Consider the following 25,439-nt stretch of genomic DNA (forward strand, 5'->3'; position numbering starts at 1 on the left):
TAGAGCCCCTTTTTTTTAGTTTGAGCCACTGCCCCTAAAAATGTCTGCATGGCCGTGAACATAACGTTGAGTTTTATCTATCATTTTCTGAAAGGCTTCATGGTAATTTCATCATCTCATTAGTGCAAGATTTGTCTCAGTGCCTATGATTTAACATATTGTCATCGTTGTGATCTTTTAATAATTAAAGTACCATTTTATTATCAAAGAAAACGTATTATTATTATTATAGTTATAAAAATATGTTTTCTCCCTTGTTGAAGTGAAGCAGAACAGAAACAGATTTTTGCTTTTTATTTTTTTAATGATGCTCACACAAAACCTTAGGTGTTCGACTTGAAGCGGCGCTGCGCAGAACGATCGGCGTATGACGTCAAAGAACCATCCATCTGCTCTCTTAGAGCATCTCAGCTGGTTTGCTGTCAGGTTTTAAGGTAAATAAAGAACTGTTGATTGAATAAGTACTACGCTTTCTTTACTCAAGAAACACTATATTTTTTCAAAGCTAAAGTTTTTTTGTTTTTAAGGGGCAGAGAAGAAGAGTGTCTTATATAATTTTGTTGTGCGTCACAGCTTGTAGGAAGCGCTGAATCTTTTTGGCCAAATAACAGAAAAAACTGAGCGCCCACATAGCGACAGAAAACTGAATAACCTGCAAGTTCATGAAAACTTAAATGCGATGCCCATGCGGTAATGACGGAAAAAAACATTCGCTGGTCAAACATTTCATATAGTTATTTGAACTTGATTTTAATATAGCCTAATGACACATGCAACGATGCAAATAAACGTAGCCTATCTGTAGGCCTATACATTTATATGATAACATATACACTAAGATTTCATAAATGTTAACTAACATGACCAAACAATGAACAATACATTTATTACAGTAGCCTATTTATTAATCGTTGTTAATGTTAGTTAAGAAAAATACAGTTGTTCATTGGTAGTTCACATTAGTTCACAGTGCATCAACTAATATTAACAAACATAACTTTTGATTTTAATAATGCATTAGTAAATGTTGAAATTAACAGTAAGTTAAATATATATAAAATACCATCCCAGTTGCTTAAAACAAAAACAAAAAAACGTGACGCACCATTCCCGCATCGCAACCGTATTATTTACTTTTATATTTTATTAAAGTTCTATTTTGACCCCTATATGGTCTATGTGTTTTTTTTATTTTTTACTTCCATAATATTTGAGGGAGGGGGCACAACAATGTCCCCGATGGCCAGTAGGCTCTCCCTGCTCCTGGGTGAAAAACAAAAGCGGCATTGAGTGGAGTTCTCTCAATGCAGTGGACACGCGCACTCAGTCCATGATTGGCGGGAAAAGGTAGAATGACTGCAAATCACGTCATGTTGTATTGCTTTGCATGTAATGAGTCAAACGTTTTTATTTTATTTTATATATATATATATATAAAATAATATATTTATTTTTATATTATATTTATTTCATCTTCTTTATTTGTGGGGGTGCTTTGGTCTTTCTTGGGGGTGCTGAAGCACCTGCTAGCCCCTCCCTAGCGCCGCCCATGCTGCAGGGCTGTTTTTCCTCATCAGTGGACTGCTGTGTCTCACCCGTCTGCTGGTCGGCGTACACCATCATCCAGGAGTCCTACAACCAGTGGTGTAGTCGGGGCCATACGCAAGTATACGCCATATGCTTACTTTTTTCCTCGGGCTGGTTGCCTATTATGACTTCTAAAGATCAATATTTGCTGTATACCCTCGGTATTCCCACTTGTTTTGTTGCTTCGCAAGTCCGTAATCTACTATAGTTTCCCCTATAATGGTGTCCCATACAGTTGTGTGAAACTCGTGATTCTTTGTTGTAATTGGTGCATTATCACTTCAGTCATTCTACCTTTTCCCGCCAATCATGGACTGAGTGCGCGTGTCCGCTGCATTGAGAGAACTCCACTCAATGCCGCTTTTGTTTTTCAACCACGAGCAGGAGCACCGGGACATTCACGGTGGATCGGTCGAGCAGTGAGCCGATCGCCGAAGCGAGGAAGACCTCCCCCACATTAGGCACTGTTTTTAAACTGTTTTACAGCGAACTGCAAAAAGCAAATACTCCAAAAGTGTGAATCGGATTCGGCGTTGTGCAATGCATCCGCCAGCCGCGCGCAATATAAAGTGATAAACAGCGCAAGTCGCTTCATCCATTCAGATGTGACAGACACATAATTATTTTTATAGTCGTGTGATATATGAGAACATTAAAGGTTCTGTAGTGATGCTGGCTGAAAACAGCCACGACAATGTAAACTGCATGAAGATGTAAAACTGGAAAACACCAATACATAGGCTTGTCAATTCAGCAATGTCAATGTCGTAGCGTCTGGGCATGCAGGTGCATATGGGTCCGGGCAGATTGGGGGCCCGTCGAGCCGAGGGGGAACTTTTAATTGAAACAAGAGAACGAATATAGAGCCTAGAGAGAATTGCGTACAATTTTTTTTTGCATATGGGCCTGGAGCTGACTTGCTGACTGATTCAGCACCATAGTAATTTACCATGGTTTTACTTCTTGTGACCACCATCTTACTTTAGATGAACATCTCTCTTTAGAGGTTTAGTTCTAATTAATTTTAATAGAAGTAAAATATTGATTCAGTAAGAGCAGGATTAAAGATAAATATCAGTGTCTTATGGTGTGTATTATTTACAAGTTTTTAAAGGGATAGTTCACCCAAAAATAATAATGATCATTTACTCAACATCATGTCGTTCCAAACCTCTGAATTTCTTTCTACTGTGGAACATAAAAAAAATAAGATAATCTGAGAAATTCAAGACATTTTGTACATACAGTAGAGTAAGCAATATGGTTTGGTAATATTCTACAGAATGTCTTCTTTTGTATTCCACAGAAGAAAGTGAGTCATACAGGTTTGGAAACACATGAGGGTGAGAGAAGATGACAGAATTTATTAGAAGTAGGCCTAAATTTTTCTAGCTCAAAATCATTGCTTTATTGTCAAGTGCATTTCTATCTGACAATAATGCATTTGCTTTGAATTCAGTAATATCCATCATTATTTGTTTCTGTCCTGTTTTATTTATTAATTTATTTACTCCAATTGAAGGCCCTATAACCCAGAAAAACATTCATGGGGGAACTCGTGGGCCGGATATGTCCAGGGCCAAATTTTAACCCTACTCCAGCCCTGCCTACATGCAAATCCCCTCGCAGGAAGTATAATTCCCTTCCTAAATAATACAATCAGTGTATCAGTGCATAAAATAAAACATTAAATTCAGATGTATCTGTGAAGCACTTTTCTTCTTTTTTTTTTTAATAATTCCAAAGAAACATATTGAAATTATATAGAACTGTAATAATGCGGTCGACATGGGCTGAAACAACCAGGAAGTTATGCTGTAGACTTGAAAAATAATCTATCGACCAATTTTAGAGTGGACTGTATTGATATTACTAAATTACTCTATAAATTACTAATAAACCAACAACAATATATATATATATATATATATACATATATATATATATACATATATATATATATATATATATATATATACATATATATATACATATTGGTGGGGGGCGACTGGGTAATAGTAAACCACTTTTTTCTTCACTGGCTACAACCCGTTCTTGATGAACGAAGATGGGCCTCACTGCAGAAAACAAGATCCAGGGGGCGAGGTTGAATCCAGATCCAACTCCTCCCACCTTACATATACCTAAACTTACCCGTCTCCACCCCCTGATCCCTAAACCCACCCATCTCCACCCCCTAGATATAGATCCAACCCCGCCCCCTGGATCTTTGTTCTGCAGTGAGGGGCTACTGGATGGATGCGCAGAGACGAGAGCTCAGGGCGTCGCTCTACACGGGCTGGGGCGCCGCGGGGCTGCTGCTCACCAGCAGAACCATACTGTGCTGCCAGTGCCCTCAGAAAGACCAACCAGCATTCGTCCCCAAATACCCGGCACCGAAATCAAACGCCTCGGAAAAAGAATTTGCATGAAGAACATTTAAAAGAACATCAGAAGTTTTGTTTGAGTTTGGCTTTTAAATTGTATTTTAAACAACTCTTTAATGTTACACTCTTTCGAAAGTATTTGGACTATTGTGTTCAGTATTATGAGTGTAGTCCTACATGTTTAGACAGTTTTAATATAGAACCTACTTTCCTAAAGTAAAAAAAACAAAACCTTTTCACAAAGTAAAAAATAAAATAAAGCTATGTTCAAAATAATGGTCAAGCTGCTGTTAAAAAAAACTATAAATGCTGTATTAGGCCTAATATTACAAATGCAATATTATTCATATAGACAGGCGGAAGGTGAACCAACTCCAGGGCAAGGCTAAAGCCAGATTTATTAACTACAAACATCATAAACCTGTCTTTTTAGGCAAGAACCAGACATACAGTGCTACTTGAAAGTTTGTGAACCCTTTAGAATTTTCTATATTTCTGCATAAATATGACCCAAAACATCAGATTTTCATATAAGCCCTGAGAGTATAGACAAAGAGAACCGAATCAAACAAGTGAGAGAAAAATATTTTCTTCGCCATTTATTTATTGAGAAAAATGATCCAGTGTTACATATCTGTGCATTGCAAAAGTATGTGAATCTCTTGGATTAGCAGTTAATTTAAAGGTGAAATTAGAGTCCATCTGTGCAGAGGTGTTTTCAGTCAGTGCAATGATTATCAAATTTCAGTACGTGACCTGTTTTATTCAAAGAACAGGAATCTATCAAAGTCTGATCATGTTTGTGGAAGTGAATCATGTCACGAACAAAGAAGATTACTGAGGACCTCGGAAAAAGAGTTGATGTTGCTCATCAGGCTAGAAAAGGTTACAAAACCATCTCTAAAGAGTTTGGACTCCACAAATCCAGTCAGACAGATTGTATACAAATGGAAGAAATTCAAGACCACTGTTACCTTCCTGAGAAGTGGTCGACCAACAAAGATCACTCCAAAGCAGAACGTGTATAGTCTGCGAGATTGCAAAATTTCCCAGGGTAACTTCTAAGCAACTAAAGGACTTTCTCACATTGGCTAATGTTAATGTTCATGAGCCCACCATCAGGAGAACACTGAGCAACCATGGTGTGCATGGCAGAGTTGCAAGAAGAAAGCCACTGTTCTCCAAAAAGAAAATTGCTTGCTAAAGTTCATGTGGACAAGCCAGAGGACTATTGGAGAAAGGTTTGGATGTGTGAAACCAAAATAGAACATATTGATTTAAATGAGAAGCTATTATGTTCGGAGAAAAGAACACACTGCATTCCATCTTAAGAATCTTGTCCCATCTGTGAAACAAGGTGGTGGTATTACCATAGCTTGGGCCCGTTTTGCTGCATCTTGACCAGGACAGCCTGCCATCATTGATGGAACAAAGAATTTTGAATTATACCAGCAAATTCTAAAGGAAAACGTCAGGACATCTGTTTAAGAACAGAGTCTCAAGAGAACGTGGGTCATGCAGCAAGACAACAACCCCAAGCAAGCACACAAGTCATTCTACCAAAGAATGGTTAAAGAACAACAAAGTTAATGTTTTGGAATGGCTGAGTCAAAGTCCAGACCTTAATCCAATTAAAATGTTGTGGAAGGACCTAAGCAAGCAGTTCATAGGAGGAAAGCCACCAACATCACAGAGTTTAAGTAGTTCTGCACTAAGGAATGGGCTAAAACTCCTACATGTTATTGTGCAGGACTGATCAGCATTTACAAGAAATATAACCTTCAGTTACTGCAGCAAAAGGGGGTCACACCAGATACTGAAAGCAAAGATTCACATACTTTTGCAACGTACAGATATGTAACACTGGATCATTTTTCTCAATAAATAAATGACAAAGAAAATATTTTTCTCTCACTTGTTTGATTCGGTTCTCTTTGTCTACTTTCAGGACTTATATGAAAATCTGATGATGTTTTGGGTCATATTTATGCAGAAATATAGAAAATTCTAAAGGGTTCACAAACTTTCAAGCAGCACTGTAGGTGTCATGTAGGCTAACAAAATATATTTAATGGGACTGAATTTGTATTTAATGTGAATACAATTTAATAAAAACATTAGAAATGGATAATTATAACATTTCAATTCCATGGTTATTCAAAGAGCGAATAAATTATATACAGAAAGCGAGCGAAGAACATTATCACTAACTTTGATTTATCGCGAGGTTAAGCGCTTTCAAAAAAACAGAACTATATAAATAATTTAAACTCTTAAGTTGTCTACACTGTGAAATGAATCTGTTACTTACATTATACGAATATCTGCGCTTTGATGTTTATGATGAGAGAATTCATGAAGAACTGAACGCCTCTGATTGGCCATTGCATTCCTAAGCGCAACAGAATCGTGTGTGATTGATTATAATGTGCAACACTGTGAAAACGCTTAAAAAAAAGCTGGGCAAGATTTAATTTAATTTAATGTTGCATTTAATTTAATGTTGCAATCGACACTTCCCATTCAATTTAACTTTGTTAGCAACAGACATAATAGATTTAACCTTCCCCAGCCTCACACACACTCCTCCAATGGTTCAAGAGCTTTAAGACCTTTAACGCTTCTCACACACAAAGACACACAAAAAAGGAAATTATTAAAATTGTAACACTTAATACACACTAAGCATGCATACACACATACATGCACCCATATTTTGTTGTATTTGAAATAAATGTAACAAAAGGCATACTCCAAGTCACCATTTTCAGGTTTTACCCTAATCTTAATGTGGCATAAATGCAAAAAGTGATACTTGAGTAGCAGTGGCGTGATGAACTTTGACAAAATATGACCTTAAATGAAATAATGATTTTATAATATCTAAATAAAATTCCAGAAGCAAATCTTATTATTAGTGAGTAGAATGAGTCAATGAGCAGTCATATGCTGCCATCTAGCGGTTGTAATGGTAGTTTCAGGGAACTGGCCACAGAAATATATTTTTTCACCTCTGTAACTGTTATAGCACCAACTTTTGCCCTATCGCATAAAATTTTGCATGCATGCTTGTTTGGAATTTTATGATGCATGAACTCACATGATTTTGTGAAGTTTTGAGTTTTCTTTTAGAATTTATAGGCTTTTGGTTACAATAAAGAGTACATTTCTTAAATTATCCTGTTATAGTTGTATAGCTGTTGTTTTTTTTATTATAATTATTGACCTAGAGTGTCCATGCAGCGAATTGTACTGCACTGGTTTTATTGATTTTGATTGAAAAACATATGACTAGTTTGCGAAAGTATTTATTTTTAAATAATCTCAAATATTTAATAATTAACTATTTGATTGGCAGCAGTCGTCCTAGAGGCAAAGTTGTTTAGAATGAGATCTATCATATGATATGAAGATCAAGAGTATTTGTGAAACATTGCATAATATATGAAAATTTTCTGCAATTTGAGGTCATTTACCATAGAAATATTGTGTTTTTAAATCCTTCATATGTGTGAAACATTATATGAACATTTTCTGCAATTTGAGGTAGAATGTTGTTTTTTATAAAAACCTTTTTAAATGTTAGAGCACCACCTTTGGCCCGATCTTCATGAAGCTTTGCATGATTGTTCAGAATCATCTGTATGTACTCACCTAGTTTCGTTTTTAGTGTTTGGATACGATGGGCTTTGGGTGTATTTTAAATAAACTGTGCAATATTTTAAATAGCCTGTGCAAAAGTTCAACTTCACTTTTTTTTTTTTTTTTTTGATAATTATTGAATTAATAGAATTATACCGCACTGATTTTATTGATGTTGTGCAAAATCCCTAGGACTAGTTCGCAAAAGATTTTATTTTAATATAATCTCACACATTTAACTAATTTGACTGACAGCAGTGGTTCTTGAGGCAAAGTTATTCTCAATGAAGAGATCTTACTTATGATTTAGATATTATGTGCATGTGTGGAAAACTGTGCAATATACAATAATTTACGCACCTTAAAAAATGCAGTACTGCCCCCAGAGGCCAATTTCTTTAAAATTTCTTACAGACCTTGATGTCCAAGAGTCAAACAGGCCCAGTGAGTTTCATTCCGTTTGTCCTCCATTAATCTTGTTTAATAGGTGCTCAAAATTCATTGGCCGATTACGGCCATGTTTTTCAAGATACACACATGTCCTAATAGACAGTCATAGAACTTTGGACAAAGATACTGCATGCCAACCAGGGCTGTCTTTAGGGCGGTGCAACTGGTGTGGCCACACAGGGTCCCATACTTGATGGGGGCCCACCATGAACAGACCAAGGCGAGTGACCCCGCCCCTTGATCGTTGAAATCGGAGATAGCAATTTTGTTTATGTGAAGTCAATGAAAAGCACCACCTGTTCACGCAACAGGTATGTAGCATCTTTGTTTGGATCATGATTTAATTGCAGTGGTTGCCTCTAATTTGAATGGAGATATTTTTAAGGCCAGTTTGCTTATTACAGTGCAAATAAACAATAAGTAAACTTGCATAAAAAAATCAGCAACCAGCCAATTTGCTTGTAAAAAATAAATAAATAAAATATCGGAATATGAATTGGCCATGAAAAATCATGATGGGTGCATCAATTAATTAAAATATTTAAAAAACGATCTGAGATTGGAAGTACAATCTGGGTTGTCTTTTTCTATCAATTCAATTCTTCACAGAGCTTGTGCTTAAAAAAAGTTGGTAACCACTGATCTACACTAATATACTGTAGAACTGCTGAGAACACAGTGGGATAAGTGAAAACAACAAAATTCACAGTAACGTACACAGATTGTACAGTAAGGAACGAATACTGTTGTGAATACCGTGATAATACTGTAATTTTTTTTTATAGTAATTTACAATAATTAATATGAATTTTCTCCATTTTGGGGGTGAAAACGCACAACAAAAAGTTTTTTTTTTTGTGTGTGTTTTTTACTTAAATGATACTTACACAACAACAACAACAAAAAGTTAAGCCAGGCAGCTGAAACACATCCAAGAAGACCACATCCCTTTTTTGCTTCTCAAGTCCAATTTGTTTGTTCATTCAAATCCCACCCCGAGCGTTTGGGGGTCTGCATATAAACTCCCCCAGTCAATAAAAAAATTTAAACGAAAGGTGTGACGGAACAAGAAGAGCCATGGCATCTTTGGGGCTGCAGATTTTAGGGGTTGCCCTTTCCTCTTTTGGGTTGCTTGGGTCTATCATGACCTGTGTCCTTCCAATGTGGAGGGTTACAGCTTTCATCGGCAACAACATCGTGACGGCACAGGTAATTTGGGAGGGATTGTGGATGTCCTGTGTGGTTCAGAGCACGGGGCACATGCAGTGCAAAGTGTACGATTCATTGCTCGCCCTGTCCCCGGACCTGCAAGCCGCGCGCGCTTTGCTCGTCCTCTCCATCGTGCTCTCTGTCTTCGGCATTCTCCTGGCGGTCGTTGGAGGGAAATGCACCACCTGCATCGAGAACAAAACCGCGAAGGCTAGAGTTGTCATATCTGCAGGGCTGTTTTTCCTCATCAGTGGACTGCTGTGTCTCACACCCGTCTGCTGGTCGGCGTACACCATCATCCGGGACTTCTACAACCCGCTCTTGATGGACGCGCAGAGACGGGAGCTCGGGGCGTCGCTCTACACGGGCTGGGGCGCCGCGGGGCTGCTGCTCACCGGCGGAGTGATACTGTGCTGCCAGTGCCCTCAGAAAGACCACCGAGCATTCGCCCCCAAATACCCGGCACCGAAATCAAACGCCTCGGAAAAAGAATATGTATGAAGAACATTTAAAATAACATTAGAAGTTTTGTCTAAGTTTGCTTTTCATTTGTATTATTATAGACGAGTTTTCTGTAATGAACAAAAAAGTTACATTTTTGAAAATGTGGACTATTAATCCAGTGGTTTAAATATAACCTATATGAATGTAGCCTACATGATTAGACAGTTTTAATATTAAGCCTTTTTGTGTAAAAATAGGCCTAATTAATAAAAGTAGCTTAAAAATAATTAATTAATGCTGTATTCAATAATTGTCAAGTCATGTGAATTTATGTTGCTGTTTAGAATGCAGTAGGCTATTAATGTTACAAATACAATATTATTAAAAACAAAAATGACATATTACCACCACTTCGATGATTAACAAGTTTTCAGTTTCTGACATGTTGATCATTTATGAAAATGCAATTTAAAGGGTATGTGGCATAACAAGCAAGACTGCCAGTTTGTTATCAAGATAAATACATAACAATAAAAAATTAAACTCCTCTAGACAATGATTACTTGGTGTCTTATATTTAGATTTTATTTATGTTAAGCCCAAATTCATCATATTTGTAAAAAATATTTTTTTTATTTTTTCTTATCTCACATGTATTTAATGTGCAAGGCCATTGCACCACTTAATATTTTTTAAGTCACATTAAATAATCACTTAAAAAAATGTATGCAGCCAACATTAATACACAAATGACCACCATTACACACCATGTTTTAATTTTTTTTTAAATATTTTTATTATCTCAGACATCCTCACTTCTCAATGAATAGAATAGAATATAACATAAAAATAAAATAAAAACATTTATTTGTCATTTATTTCTACTTTTGTTTTTCCCGGCCAGTGCTCATTTCTGTTTAAAACAGATTTGGCAAGGGTCTGTAATTAATGCTTGTGCTTGTTTGAATTTGCACAGTAGTTGGAATGCAAAGAGTTTCTCCTTGGCGACGATAATAACTTATCCTTTGTATGCATGGGCACAAAAGCAGCAGCACAAAACAGCAGCTGTGGAATGGTCAACAGAGGCGTGTTCACTCACTATTAAGTGTATGTGTGTGTGTGTGTGTGTGTGTGTGTGTGTGTGTGTTTGCATGAAAGAAAAAAATAGTTTTCAGATAGAACATCTGTATTTGGAAATGTTTATTATCAATTACACACAAATACATTTTTATTTTGATCACATTTTTATTGTAAACAAACAATTGGGAACTTATTTTCATCAGCTTTCATTCAGTCATTTTTATTTAACAAACGACAAAGTAATGATAATTTGCGTGATAGTCTATTTCAGTCATTTTTCACAGTACTTGCCACATATCTTAAGGTTATTCTCACACGTAATCCATTGCTGGGATCACAGATATGGCAGGGCTGTATTTGGCTGCCATGTAGGGCCTGTTGTCATTGGATGGGCAGTTCCAACAAAGCAGCCCACCACTCAGCAACAAGAGGCCTCCAGATCCCCAGCCAATGTAAAGACAGGCTCCCAGCTCCCACCGCTGTGATTCTATTACTAAAGGGTTGTAAAAGTCCCTGATAAGAGTGTGTGCAGACCAGCACACAGGTATCAGGATGAGAAAGCCAGCGATGATTAAAACCACCCCTGAAACGACGCACGCTCTGGCTTTGGCCGCTTCATCCTCCATGCAGTTGGTGCATTTTCCTGCATACAGCCATCAGGAATCCAAAGACGCCCACCATGATGGAAATGATAACCATGGCTTTGGAAGCCTGCAGGTCTTGCGATAGAGCCAACATGGAGTCGTAGACCTTACACTGCATCTGTCCGGTGCTCTGAACCACACAACTCATCCACAGACCATCCCAGATGATTTGTGCTGTGACAATGTTCGCTCCAACAAAGGCCGTGACCTTCCACATTGGCATGCCACAGGTGATGATGGTTCCCAACCAGCCTATCATAGCAAGCATGACACTTAGGATCTGGATGCCTTGCGATGCCTTGTGACGTAGGTCACTTTGGGATTGTGCAAAGCATCTGAGGGGTTTTAATTGTCAGGGTTTTATAGCCATCAAACTTTGGGCGTTCTAGCAAAAGTTCTAGCATAAAAAAAAGCAAAAAGAAAACCTGACATTTGATATTCTTTGACTATTGTTTGAAGTGTATGAAGAGCTAAATAACTTGAGACAACTTCTGGCAATACAAATGAATTAGAAAAAGGGAAAAAATCTATTCACTAAACTGTATACTGTATTACTAAATTTCAGTTAAAGAAAATCAACACAGGTAATGCATTCTGGAAAATGAAGTGTTTGTATAAAAACTTATTTTCCTAGAATATATAAGTATATAAAAATAATTTTCTATCAGCTGTATTTTAAAATATCTTAGATATATTTAAAACAAGAAAGTCAAGCTAATAGGCCTATTCAAAGTACATTGATTTTTACAACTCGTATAAATTCCCATTATCTAATGTGTACGTTTTCATATGATCTTGCACTAGATTTTTAGGGGCGGACCTTCATGTTTAAGTTTTTTTTTTCTTGAAAAATCACGTTTCTATAATATAGTAACTTTTTCTCATGATATTGAAGATAAAAAATTCAAATTCAGTGTAATACTACTTCCTGACAATTGAATTTGACTTGTAATAATGCATCCTGTTTGCTACCACAATTCAAATTTGAATTCTGAATGGAGCACGACCCTGGTTGCTGTTGACTTTCATAATTAAACTTGTGTTGGAAGAAAAAATAATAATAATAAATATTTCATAACTTGTCCAATTACTAACAGTTTTATGTAAATACAAGCCAAACCTCAGATCATGTTTAGCCTTGTCTTATTATGTGCAAGAACCTGAAAAACCACACCTGTCCTGGATTTGCTGTTTGACAACTCCCTCTGAGAATGTTTTGTACACTGGAACTCTTTTGAAATCTTTTAAGTGCCACAGGGTGGGTGACACATAATGGAGGGCTGCAATATGACACCCGTGTTAACGCCCATGCAAATGCATTTTATACAGTTAGACACTCCACCACACAGGTGCGACACAAATATATTTTTTATTTTCCCATTAGACAAGTTTATATCAGATAAAAATTCTGTACAAAAGTTATATTTACAAAATCATAAAAGCTCAAATACTTGAAAAAATTCAAATACATTTTAAATGAAAAAAAAAAACATCAAACGGTATAAGAGGAAAATTTGATCATACTTAAACAGGACATATATCAAATTAGCCTCCTTAATGCAGAGGTTTTTTAAAGTGGTTCCAACTTCCCCATTTTCCTCATTGTCTTATATGTAGAAAATATGTAGAAAACTTGTAACATCAGCATTTCATTGACTGCTTTTCAAGTCCTCATGATACCTGTCGCAAACTCTTTTTGAGCAGCTGCATCACGGTCAAACCAAGACTGTAAACATTAAGGCACTTTAGGGTTCATTTCAGAGTTCATCATTTACACAAAGTTCTTGCCAGATGGTGCAGAAGCTTCAGACCGAGCTGCAGCGTTATATTTGGCTGTGTATTTTCCCGTGTCCTCCTTTGGTGGGCAGTTGCAGCAGAGCAAAGCTCCCCCGATGATCAACAGTGCAGCGGCTCCCCAGCCGATGTAAAGCGCTGCTCCCAGCTCTCTCTTCTGTGCTTGGTTCATCAAGGGGTTGTAGAAGTCCTGGATGATGACGTGGGCCGTCCAGCACACAGGGATCAGACACAGCACCCCAGCAACGATGAAAATCACGCCGGCAGTAATCCCGACCTTGGTTTTGGAGCTCTCGTCCTCGACGCAATTGGTGCATTTGCCTCCAGCCATGGCCAACATAATACCCAGGATCCCAATCACGATGGCAATGATGGTGAGGGCACGGGCGGCCTGAAGGTCTGAACTGAGGGCCAGCATGGAGTCGTAGACTTTACACTGCATCTGTCCAGTGCTCTGCACGACACAGCTCATCCAGATTCCTTCCCATGAAACCTGCGACGTGACGATGTTGCTGCCGATGAAAGCTGTGACTCTCCACATGGGAATAGCACAGACCACAATGGTACCGATCCATCCTATGATGGCCAAGGAAATGCCCAGTAACTGAAGCCCAGCAGACACCATGATCTTTAGCTTTTCTTTGTCTCTTGAGGTGACTCTCTTTGCAGTGCTTACAGGTGTATGTCTCAGAGGCTGCGTGCTGATGCTTTAAAAGAGCCTGTGGAGTTTTGGGGGAGGGACTTCTATTGAATGACTTGCTCTGCTGGTTTCGTCGTTACTTCATGGGGTGCGACTAAGCCTGGCTTGAATGAGTCACTACCGTGACATTTTTCGTTGTGGACACAGTACCTTATATGGTTATATAGTGTTTATTCTTCCAAATTGTAATATTTATGTAAAAATCTATGAAGGGATCAGTAAAAATAGACCAAGAACATGTGCATTGCACTACTAAGAAAAAAAGTTTTTTTTGTTTGTTTGTTTGTTTGTTTGTTTTTTGACAGAATTCAGAAACAGAATATAAGACAGGAAGTGCTGCTCAGAGGAAGTAATCATGTTCCCAGGGGGGAAAAAACTGTGTATGGAACTACAGTAAGTGAAATAATATAAATAAATGTAAGTTAACTAATATAAAAGATTATCATTCAATTCAATTAAAAATTACATTAATGTATACATAATACATAATACATTTTATAATTAAAATTCTTAAAAATATAGATATAATAAACAGATTGATACAAACATATACAAGTGTGTGCATATATATATATATATATATATACATATATATAGTATTTTCTTGTAAAACGTACTCGGTACTCTTTGCTTTATTTTCAACAAATATTTTTACAGTGTACAGGGAAATTTGTCCACACCATTATCATATTTCTCTGTTTAGGTTTGTAATGTGTGCTCCCTCATTGTCTACCAGAAATATTTAAAAGTATCAAGAATGTAGCAGTTGGTTTCATATGACACAATAGAGCAGACTTGGGGATTTTTGTGATGTTTTCCCTATTGTTGAGCACTGACCATGATCTCATCCAACGCTCCAAGATATCTCTGGATATGACACATATGTAACAATTTGTACTTACAAATATGCTATAATTACTCAGTGTCTTACTCAGCACATTAGCAATTCCCATGGCAACTATTTCTCAAGATTTCCCTGACGTTGTGCCTCAGTGAGGGGGAGGAGCAGCCCGAATGCACCTGTACCCACCTGAAATGGTCAGACCGGTTTCTGCTGGAGCACAGGTGAAATGTTGACACTTCGTCTGGGCAAGACTGAACAGCTTATCATCACAGATCCTTGCATCAGCAAGCCTGTTCAACTGACAATAACAGAGAATAATCAAATCTTGACAATACAGTTTGTGCTCTAATACTGCTCTAATAAGCAAGGAGAAAAAATGAGAAACAAGCTTCATTGTTATCCACAACATGAAGCCTCATTTACAAAGAGAAGTGAATGAGTTGATATTGTTATTCAATGGGAACACATTGCTTCTGCTGTGAATAACAAATATATCTGAATGGGAGGAACTATATTACATTATGCATAAAATATTCTAACATACCTATATTTTGTGGCACAAAATAATAATAAAACGTTGTTCAGATGTGTTTATTCATGCCCCAGCTTGGCAAAGGGTGTGTTTGTGTTTTCCTTGTGTGTTTAAATCTTCAGCAGAATATCACATTCAGAAAAATAAACATGATATTAGAGGCAAACAGAAACGCGCTCTCTTGTTGATAAGGGGCTGTTTCACATGAGATTGGTTCTGAGAAATCGGTAAGCCTTGAACTCTATAGATAAACATAACCTTTTTGAGACTGCATAATGTTGAACCATTTCAACTTTACAACTTAGTGATGGGTGTTAATTATATGAGCAACATTAATATGACAGATATAAGCAACACAAAATTAAGATTTAAGGAATTTAGTAGATGCTGCATTTACACACACAAATATTTTAATGTCACTTGTGATAGTTATGTTTGCAAGCACAGAATGCAGTTCAGAAAGTTAACCTACCTTTTTACATAGGCCTATACAAATACAAACAGTATGACTTAATACAGCTTAATAGTAGGCTATGACATACTACTTAAGTCAACAAAAATATTCATTTTCACGATTACAATGTATTACATGTGATAGATAGTTGTTTTTGTATGGTAAATGCATGCCCACTAGTGGCTAGAAAGTTCAGTGATGCAGCCTGTCCAACGGACACGTGTTTTGTTGTTTATTGTTTAATTATAGCTTCATTTATTTAAGTTCTATAACATAATTCACCACAAATCTCGCGATGAGGGTCGGTTCTGTACCTTTTTGGTACTGATTTTGGAGGTAGCTTATTTTCAGAACGTTTTGTCTCTGAAATATTTTATTTTGGTTTATATTTTAATCGTATTTTTAAGTGTGTAGAATACTGCAATATAGCCTTCTGCAGTATCTACTGCAATATACTGCAACCAAAATGTAACATAGTAAAATGTTGTAGACAAAAAAAAACCTGTTTAAAAATTTAAGAAATAAATATTAGATTAATTTAAGAAAAAACAAACAAACATTACATTTATACAGGATATAACTGTAAATACTGCGAGTGAAGTGGCCAATAGAGTGCCACAGGAACTACTGGCCACTCCCACAACTCAACCCCTTTGAACAATATGTTTCCACTGAAACTCATTAGTCATAGCCATTAGGGTGCCTCACAGAAACTTATTTAAATATAATGGCTGTTCTCTGAGAAAGGAAGTAGGCCAACACACTGCAAAATGATGTCATGTTACAAACCGGTTTCGGGCTGTCTTGTAAACATGGCAATAATTTCTTCTCTTTTATTTTTCACTTCACATAAAAGGTTACATGGGTTTAGAATTTGTACTACAAAGCTTTTCAACATCCTCATCTTTATGGCTCTCTGGTTGTGCCTGGCTTCATCTTTGAGAACCTCAATTTTTATTGAATGTCCAGTTAAATGTTTATCAAGCTGCTCATGTCAAATAGGTTATTTATGAACTTGGTGGATTAATCAAATGTTTACTGACTCAGAGCCTGGTTTAAACATGTCAGTGTATGTATATTTATAATTGAATTGTCCCATATGCGTTCATTGCACTGCAATTGTTTACACTGTAAAATGTCATATTGTTAAACAGACGACCCTCTCTCTCTTACTTATGTTTTAAGTTGTCTTATCAGGAAAGCATTAATTAGTTAACGTTTAGCAAATACTCAAATCCTTCATCAGATTTCCAATATAAACAAAACAAGTTAAACCACTACATACTGTAGAATAAATGAGCCATTAGAGCAACTGAGTCAAATGATGAAAAAAAGAAGTTTATAATTGCATGGGGGAAAATAGCACTTTTTGGTCAACTTAATTCATCTTCACACCCATGATAATTTTGTGAAAGCCACTCTTTTAGAGCTTTAACATTTGTGTGGTTTGGGCATTGATAAGTATTTAATATCAATGTCATGATAAAAGCATGAGGAAAGTTTTAGAGTTTTGTGAACAGTAGCATTCCTTTTCACAAAAGTGAATTTAATTTCAACATTGCCACACACTCCTGCTTTCATAAGTGTGTACACATCTGAAGAATCGTGTCTTTTTCTCCAAAGTGAACAAAACTGTGATACACATATTGACATAATATGATAATTTACCACTCCATCTGCTCTCTTTTTCAGCATGTTTTGCATTTTTTAAACTAAAACTGTCTAACCTCCTCATTTACTGATAACCTATCAGTTTCTTAGTTTCACTTCTGTGTACACTTGTTTTTGGGTTGCGTCACTAAATTCAATCTTTTTACAGCCAGGATGGGCATCTGAAATATTCTACATACGGCTAGATTTTATGACCTGCAATCGAAGTTGGCCTATATTGCTACCAGGACTTTGAATTCAGTAGTTTGTGTGTTTAAGTATAGGCCTACTGCTACGGAAGAAGGAAGCCTTTGTAAATCTCTATTGTATTTCATTGAGGAAGTTTATAAACAATAACAGCAACATTTTTCCAGACAATTTCCACATCCCTTGTGTGTTTAAATATTAAGAGTCATAAAATGTTATGACTTTATGTTTTGATGAGACATGGAAACTGTGATACATTTGTTTTTATTATTATATATTATTTGAGTGTTTTAATGTTTTGATATAAAGTTGTGTTTAAAATAACAGCAGTGTGTTTAAAAAAGTGAGTAAAGCTCCAAATCCTTATAATAACTTTTACTTCAATACGCACAAATGCATTATTCTAAATCAAAACATGAAACAAAATTTAGTAAATTTGTTATTACTTTACAGACATTGAAGAAGAAGGAATATTAGGCTGTTCAAAAAAATAGCAGTGTCTGCATTTTTCTTTACAAAGTCAAACATTTACTGTATAAACTACAACTTTTTAATGAAAGTATGCTATTCTTTTTTTAAAAAAAAGTCTGGAATGACCCATTTAAATGCACAGCACAACATTTTCTGCCTTCGTCCTTAAATAAGGGCTACTTGTTTGACAGCAGTTTTTTCAAAGAATGATTTACCGCTCTAATTAAACTCCACATTGCTATTATTTTGAACACGCCCTTTTCAATTAATGATTCTATTGATTCAATTACACAGAATCAGCATGCATGTCATGACTGTTGGGTCTTTTGGTTTTCTATTACTCTACCACACCTACTAGTAAAATATTTTACCATGTAGAAATATAATTTCTACCAAAACAGTGATTGATCTGGTTAGTGATGTTGGACTGCTATTATTTCGAACACAACTAATTATAGGATTACTGTATGGCTTAAAAAAAAACTAGTTGTGTTTCACTCAAGTTTATATATAATATAATAATATATATTAAATATGATATCATTTGACATCAGTAGATGAGAGCAGATATTTTAAGTGAACTATTCCTTTAAGACTTAAGCATGCATGCATTATGGCTTACTAAGGTGTTTGCATTGGTGTAGTCAATGATTGTTCATTAAAGAGCTATTTTTACAGGTCTACCTTGTGTTATCTATTAACATCGACAAATAGTCCCAACCTTTGGTTTAAACAAATTTTACTGGAAGCTACATTGTGTAAGTGCTACACAGAAAGCAGCTCCCATTTTTTATGAGGACATTAACCAATACCAAGATACTGCCTTATCACCTAATGTCAGAACTCAGGTAGGTCAGCCCTTTTTCACAGAACAGGAGAAGTTTCTACCAGGACAGAACATTCCAGCCGCCCTTGAAGAGGAGATTTTGTGCGTCAACACCCACCTGAATAGTCCTTTGGTGATTTTTGAGATTCCTGATGTAATAGTCTGAAGGACAGTGAGCCTCAGTGAACTCAAGAGACAGCACAAGAGCGATTTTGAGGGAGTTTGAAAGGAGAAAGTGCGGAGATATGGCGGCTTTCGGTCTGGAGTTAGTGGGAGTCACGCTCTCGGTTCTTGGCTGGCTTCTCAGCATTGTGTCCTGTGCTTTGCCCATGTGGAGGGTCACCGCGTTCATCGGTACCAACATCGTCACGGCACAGGTATACTGGGAGGGAATCTGGATGAGCTGCGTGGTTCAGAGTACTGGACAGATGCAGTGTAAAATCTACGACTCCATGTTGGCTCTTCCCGCAGACCTACAGGCAGCCCGCGCTCTGGTGGTGGTGTCCATCATCTTGGGTGTTCTTGCACTCTTTGTCGCTATAGTGGGGGCCAAGTGCACCAACTGCATTGAGGATGAAGGGGCCAAAGCCCGTGTGATGATCAGCTCTGGTGCCGCTTTCATAACGGCCGCGGTCATGCAGCTTATTCCCGTGTCCTGGTCAGCGCACACCGTTATTTTGGAGTTCTACAGTCCACTTATTCCAGAAGCTCAGAAGATGGAAATAGGAGCATCGCTGTACCTCGGCTGGGCTGCCGCGGCACTGTTGCTGATCGGAGGCTCTATCCTGTGCTGCAGTTGCCCACCTAAGGATGAGACGAGGTATCCACCACAAAGTCGTATTGCCTATTCAGCCCACCATTCAATGGCTCCGAGTACCTACAACAAGAGAGACTATGTCTGAGGACCTCAGAGGACTTTTGATTTTTACTGTCTGTCTTTCATTGAAAGATAATTTCGTGTTGAGTTGGAGGTAACTCAAAATTGTGTTTACTTTTTTTCCATGTGAATATTTCTACATGCTGTTCTACTCATCTTGTCACTCCACACATTTTTTTTTTAGATATATTTTAGCACCACTTGCATAAATCATCTTGTGTAGTACATTGTTTGGACAAGTTGATTTATAATGGTAAATGTCAGTGGTTTTATTTTTGTACTCTTGTGTGCTTTCATTTACTGTTTTGAGAATTTGTATTTTTTTTTTTTACTTTCATTTACTTTCATTAAAACAAAATGGAAAATCTTGTACTAATATGTTTATACTTATCTTGAACTGCAATCAACTCTGTTAATATTTAGTTGTGTTTATGGTTTATTTCAGTGGCATTCTCATTCTCTAAAACTAAATATCTACACAGTAGCTTTGGACTTTAGCAATGAACAACCACCAGATCTTTTTTCTATAGTCTATTTGTGCGTGTGTTACAAAATAAAGTACGGTGGGTGCATGCCTATGCAAAACTGATAAAAAGGGAAAACACTCGTTTTGTTTCTCTCGGTAGAGACTGGATTTAGCCTCTAAGTTCAAGTTCCACTGGACAACACAACAGAGAAACTATGAGACTATATGCAGGCAACTCCCAAAGTTTTGTTCGTTTTTGTTCATGTTTGTGTGTTTGTTGTTCATCACTATATAATTAGAACATGTATTTGAATAAGTATAATTGATTTATAATTGAATTCTTGATTATCAAAAACAATTAACACCAATAAATTAAAGAATCTCCATGTATTCATTTCAGATCTTTGATCATTTGTTGACTTTGAGGGCTTTCTACACTGCGCACTTAACCCACAGTTATCTTTTTAAACGTTGGGTAAAAGCCACTTTTACCCATGGGTTAAGCAACATTTCACATGTTGTAAGATGGTTATATCATGGTAACAGTGTAAAACAGTGGGGTGCTATAATGTTTTATCAAACACTTATAAACCTTACCTCATTACATAGGCTATTCATGAGCTTTGTACGTCACAGAAACTTTTAGCAGAAAAATGCGTTAACTGAGGAGAAACTCTAGTACTGGAGTAATTACTGTACACCTAATTAAATCGTTTGAAAGAGTAGGGGAAAGCGGGGACGAAAGTACCATAATTAAACAAAATTTAAAAAGATAATTTTGTGGACAGATATATATTTTTGCTGTAGCCAATAACCCGTCGGTTGGGACGAAAGTAACATACAGGTGGGTCAAAAGTAACACGACAATACAAGCTAGATTTTTTTGTGTTATTCTTGTTTTTATTAAATATCCCTTTCTATGACCTTGTTAATATGTAACTGCAAAAATATTTTATCCTTTATCTTTGCAAAAAAAATTTAATTCTAAATTTCATTTTAAATTTCAGTTTCATCAGATGTTTCAAAACCCGACTGTACAAACTTGAATTGTTTAGAAGATTTATTTATTTATTCAATTTATTTTTAGAAAACATTTTTAACAGAATGAACAATATGAAAATGTAATTCAATTAGCATAATATAAATTTTCAACATAATGTAACAGTAGGCCTATTCATGTTTCCATCCAGTTGTTTTTATGCATAAATTCAAAATGTGCATAAAAACATCTGGAAACCCTAAGGTATGGCTAAAACCTAAATATGACTAAGGTAAATGTGACATAGCAGCTGCCCTGAGACTGACATTCCTGACAGACAGGCCTATGTAAACGCCCTCTCATGAACATCTGGCTGAATCAGACCTCTGTCCTCTTGGCATATTCTTTTGGTGTAATACAACATAAACATGTTTTAATAAATGATGCAAGACACAGAAAGTCACCACATAAGCATGCAGTGGGACAAAGTGTAAGGATGGAGGTGCTGCTCGTTCATTTGGTTGTAATGTCTGACATCATTACAAGTAACGTGAGTAACGTAATCCCGATCGACTCTACTTTTTCATATAAATTGCCAAGTTACTTTGTTTTCCCATTTATTGATTGACAGCTCCCCTGTCCCCATGTTGAGAGAAATCAGGAGTAAGTGCAGAGGCATTGTGTGCGATGTGTAAACATGATGGTTGCTGTAGTTCTAGACCAGGGGTGTCACACTCAGTTCCTGGAGGGCCGCAGCCCATGCAGAGTTTAGTTCCAACCCTGCTCCAACACACAAAACATGTATTTTTAAAATAAGCCTGTGATTAGCTGGATCGGGTGTGTTTAATTAGGGTTGGAGCTAAACTCTGCACGGCTGTGGACCTCCAGGAATTGAGTTTGACACCCCTGTTCTAGACTAAATGTGAACATGCATTTACTCATCTCACATGCACAAAAACTGATTCAGTAGTCCTCAAAATGAATAAAAAAATGTTAAATGCAAACCTGCAATAATTAATGTATTAAATAACACAAATATCTTTTATGTATTTAATCCCATTTTATTAACCGATATCTTTGCTGCTGACCTTCGATGATGCAATTCAAACATATTAATAAGATAAACATAACATTTGTTTTTTCTTGTTTGTTTTTTTTATCGCTGCCTAATGATTTTTCTGTACATCTGTTAAAACCCAAAGCTCATACTAAGAAAAACAAACAAACACACTTTTGAAGTCAGTCAATAAAATCCATTTTTCAACACTATCCCTCATATACAGCATCACTAACATCTCCAGTGTGAAATATTAAGTGTGATTCAGGTGAAATGTTAGCCCTCTTCTCCACCCCCTTGATTATTGACTTGTTCTTTCAGGAGCTATTTCCTGGCTGAGCCTGTTTCTCTACGCCATACAATGTTAGTAGGAATTAGATTACAAGGGAAAGCCAATACCATTATATTGTTCTTCTCCCCGCAGTGGCCATAGCAGGCAGGTGAAGTGCACAAACCTGTATCACATCCTCTATGTCATCATGTTAAGGTCCTCCTCCACTCGCACCTGTCTCTTCGGGGAATATAAAGGCTGCTAGGCTTCAAAGCACTTTCACAGGCTACACCAAGAAAGGAAGAATTGGGACGCAGACATCTATATTGACATCTCAGCACTAGGTAAATGACATTCCTCCATTATTTAATCTTCTGTTAGTACAGCTTTTATTTGTGTATAATCTTCACAACTAAGCTACATCTCCTTTTCCTAGGTAAAAAGTACCATTAAAAGGCACCATGTCGATGGGAATGGAGATCGGGGGCATTGCCCTGGGCATTATTGGTTGGATCATTAGCATTGTCGCTTGCGCTCTTCCAATGTGGCGTGTTTCAGCTTTCGTTGGCGCAAACATTGTCACGGCACAAATCATCTGGGAAGGTTTATGGATGAACTGTGTCGTGCAGAGCACCGGACAGATGCAGTGCAAGGTCTACGACTCCATGCTGGCTCTATCTCAGGACCTTCAGGCTTCCAGAGCCATGTCGATCGTCGCCATCATCTTGGCCATCCTGGGCGTGTTGATCTCCGTCATGGGCGCCAAGTGCACCAACTGTATCGAGGATGAAGCATCCAAGGCCAAAGTGATGATCGTCTCCGGCGTGATGTTCATTATTGCTGGCATCCTGGAGCTCATTCCAGCGGCTTGGGTGGCACACCAAACCATTAGGGACTTCTACAACCCGTTACTGAACAACGCTCAGCAAAGAGAGCTTGGTGCATCCATCTACATAGGGTTTGCCGCTGCTACTATGTTACTGATTGGAGGAGCTATGCTGTGCTGCACCTGTCCTCCGCGGGAGAAGAAGTACAAGCCACCAAGAATGGGCTACTCCGCTCCACGCTCCGTCAGTGGTGGATATGACAGGAAGGACTATGTTTAAAAATATTTTCTAGTAGAAAAATACAAACAAAGAAGAATTAGAAGGATTTGAAGATCTCCCAGAAAGGGAGGAGATACTTCTGAAAGGACTCCGCAATGAAGGGTCATACGATATTGTCAATATTTGCTTTTTGGCTGGTGTATGTGTGTGTGTGTGTGTGTGCGTTAAGAGCTGGTTTCGTAGGCTTATACCTGTCAGGGATTTTGTGTTTATACATTTCATATACATTTATAATATTTTATATGCTGTTGTTTAAATTTTCCTGTTTTTTGTTCAGCTGTTCTTGCTTTTTGTGTCAAAAGGTCATCAAAGGCATAACTTGGTGTCAAAATGTATATTTAAAATTGTTCTTAGCAGACATTAAATGCATATGATATGTGACAGAGACAGATATTATTAGAGAAAACCAGTCGCTGTGTCAGTCTAATGGCTTATCTATCACTTACGTATGTTGACAGGAAGAGGAAAACTTTAGCTCTTTACATGTATTTGCTTATGAAAATTTCACTGGACACAGAAACTGAACATGTATTTTGTTTTTCCTTTTAGGTTTCGGTTTTTGAGGTTGTACGTCATTTCCTTTCTGTATAGTTACAACTTTTTGTACAATTGTTTTATTATTCATAGAGATTTTTACAGATTTAAAAGACATTGTTGAGTGTGTTTTTTAGATAACCAATTTAAATATTTGTCAATTGTGTTGCTTTTATATTATTAAAATTGAATGCGCGGAAATGTAAAATAGTTCAATAGCTGATATATTAAACAAATGGTCAGTTATTGCACACAATAGACTGTTGGAGTGGTTGTACCTGTTTGGCCCTTTGTTGTACAAATAGGGCAGTAATGTGACACATTCTGAGAGCGACCACTCGGTTTACAAACCTTAGGCAAGCTGTACTGTTTGCTATAGGTGGTGACCGACAGATCCGACCAAAACCAGTCTGAATAACAAGGGGAAGAGAGATGGGATTTGGAAAGAAAACTTTTAAGGCACAACATGTTTAGTTTAAATTATGCATATACTGGATGTCTGTACTTAATGCCATTGTAATTTAAAAATAAATGCAATAAAAACTGAATTTATGCTCTAAGAGTCAATTAGATCCTTTCAGCTGATGCACATTGAGCAGCAAACAAAACATAAAGAAAGTTGCACACAAACTAAACTATGGATTCAAAATGAAATTCCACATGCTGCTTTAAACAAAAGTTACATTATTCCTGGTAATTCCTGATAAAGAATATCTTCTTAGCAATTCATGAAATGTATAACTATAGATTGAAATGGAGACGCTTGGTAATGAGTTCTATTACAAAGGCAGGCAACAGGCCACGAAACCATGGTGAGTCGAAAACACATAACCCTAAGGGATATTAAAACAAGCCTGTGCTCAATGAGACAATGCTTGTCAAGGTGACGCCCTCTTCTCCGCCTGCCAGAGGGGGATGGGAAACTCCACGTAGGAAAATGACTCACCTGGTGTGTTTGCTGCAAGGCTTCCTTCAATGCAAAGCAATTCAACTCTGAGTTTAATTCTCATCTAGTGTGAATATATAAAACATTTGTGTAATTATACATGTATTAATATTATTATAAATATAAAAGACAGCAGCACAAGCATTGATGTGCTTTTGCCTGCATGTTAAAGAAATCTATTTTTAACAACGAGTAAACTGTTGGGTAGAAGTTTTAGGTGTAGAGAATGAGGAAGAGTTAAAAAGTTAAATAAAAGGCAAGGCAAGGCAAGTTTATTTATAT

General features: G+C 36.9%; 4 protein-coding genes and 1 pseudogene across 5 annotated transcripts; 3 read left to right on the forward strand and 2 right to left on the reverse strand.

Moving 5' to 3' along the window:
- Positions 1–1,520: 1,520 nt before the first annotated feature.
- On the forward strand, positions 1,521–24,769 carry LOC306856335 (claudin-3-like). The gene is made up of 3 exons (XM_079395566.1): positions 1,521–1,666; positions 22,725–22,915; positions 23,008–24,769. The coding sequence occupies exon 3, from the start codon at positions 23,033–23,035 to the stop codon at positions 23,675–23,677; it is 645 nt and encodes a 214-aa protein (XP_079251692.1). The 5' UTR covers positions 1,521–1,666; positions 22,725–22,915; positions 23,008–23,032; the 3' UTR covers positions 23,678–24,769.
- On the forward strand, positions 9,144–9,776 carry cldn29 (claudin 29; the record flags this gene model as incomplete). The annotated part of the gene is made up of 1 exon (XM_079395567.1): positions 9,144–9,776. The coding sequence occupies one exon, from the start codon at positions 9,144–9,146 to the stop codon at positions 9,774–9,776; it is 633 nt and encodes a 210-aa protein (XP_079251693.1).
- On the reverse strand, positions 11,111–11,702 carry LOC306856339 (claudin-4-like; annotated as a pseudogene). The gene has a single exon. The product of its transcript is annotated as a claudin-4-like (transcript).
- LOC306856334 (claudin-4-like) lies at positions 12,798–13,918 on the reverse strand. Its single transcript, XM_079395565.1, has one exon. It carries the CDS (start codon positions 13,860–13,862, stop codon positions 13,215–13,217), a length of 648 nt encoding a protein of 215 aa, XP_079251691.1. The 5' UTR covers positions 13,863–13,918; the 3' UTR covers positions 12,798–13,214.
- LOC306856333 (claudin-3-like) lies at positions 18,968–20,647 on the forward strand. The gene has a single exon (XM_079395564.1). The coding sequence runs from the start codon at positions 19,167–19,169 to the stop codon at positions 19,821–19,823; it is 657 nt and encodes a 218-aa protein (XP_079251690.1). The 5' UTR covers positions 18,968–19,166; the 3' UTR covers positions 19,824–20,647.
- Positions 24,770–25,439: the final 670 nt, after the last annotated feature.

The sequence above is a fragment of the Barbus barbus genome, assembly GCF_936440315.1.
Source record: "Barbus barbus genome assembly, chromosome: 36".
Classification (NCBI taxonomy): Eukaryota; Metazoa; Chordata; class Actinopteri; order Cypriniformes; family Cyprinidae; genus Barbus; species Barbus barbus.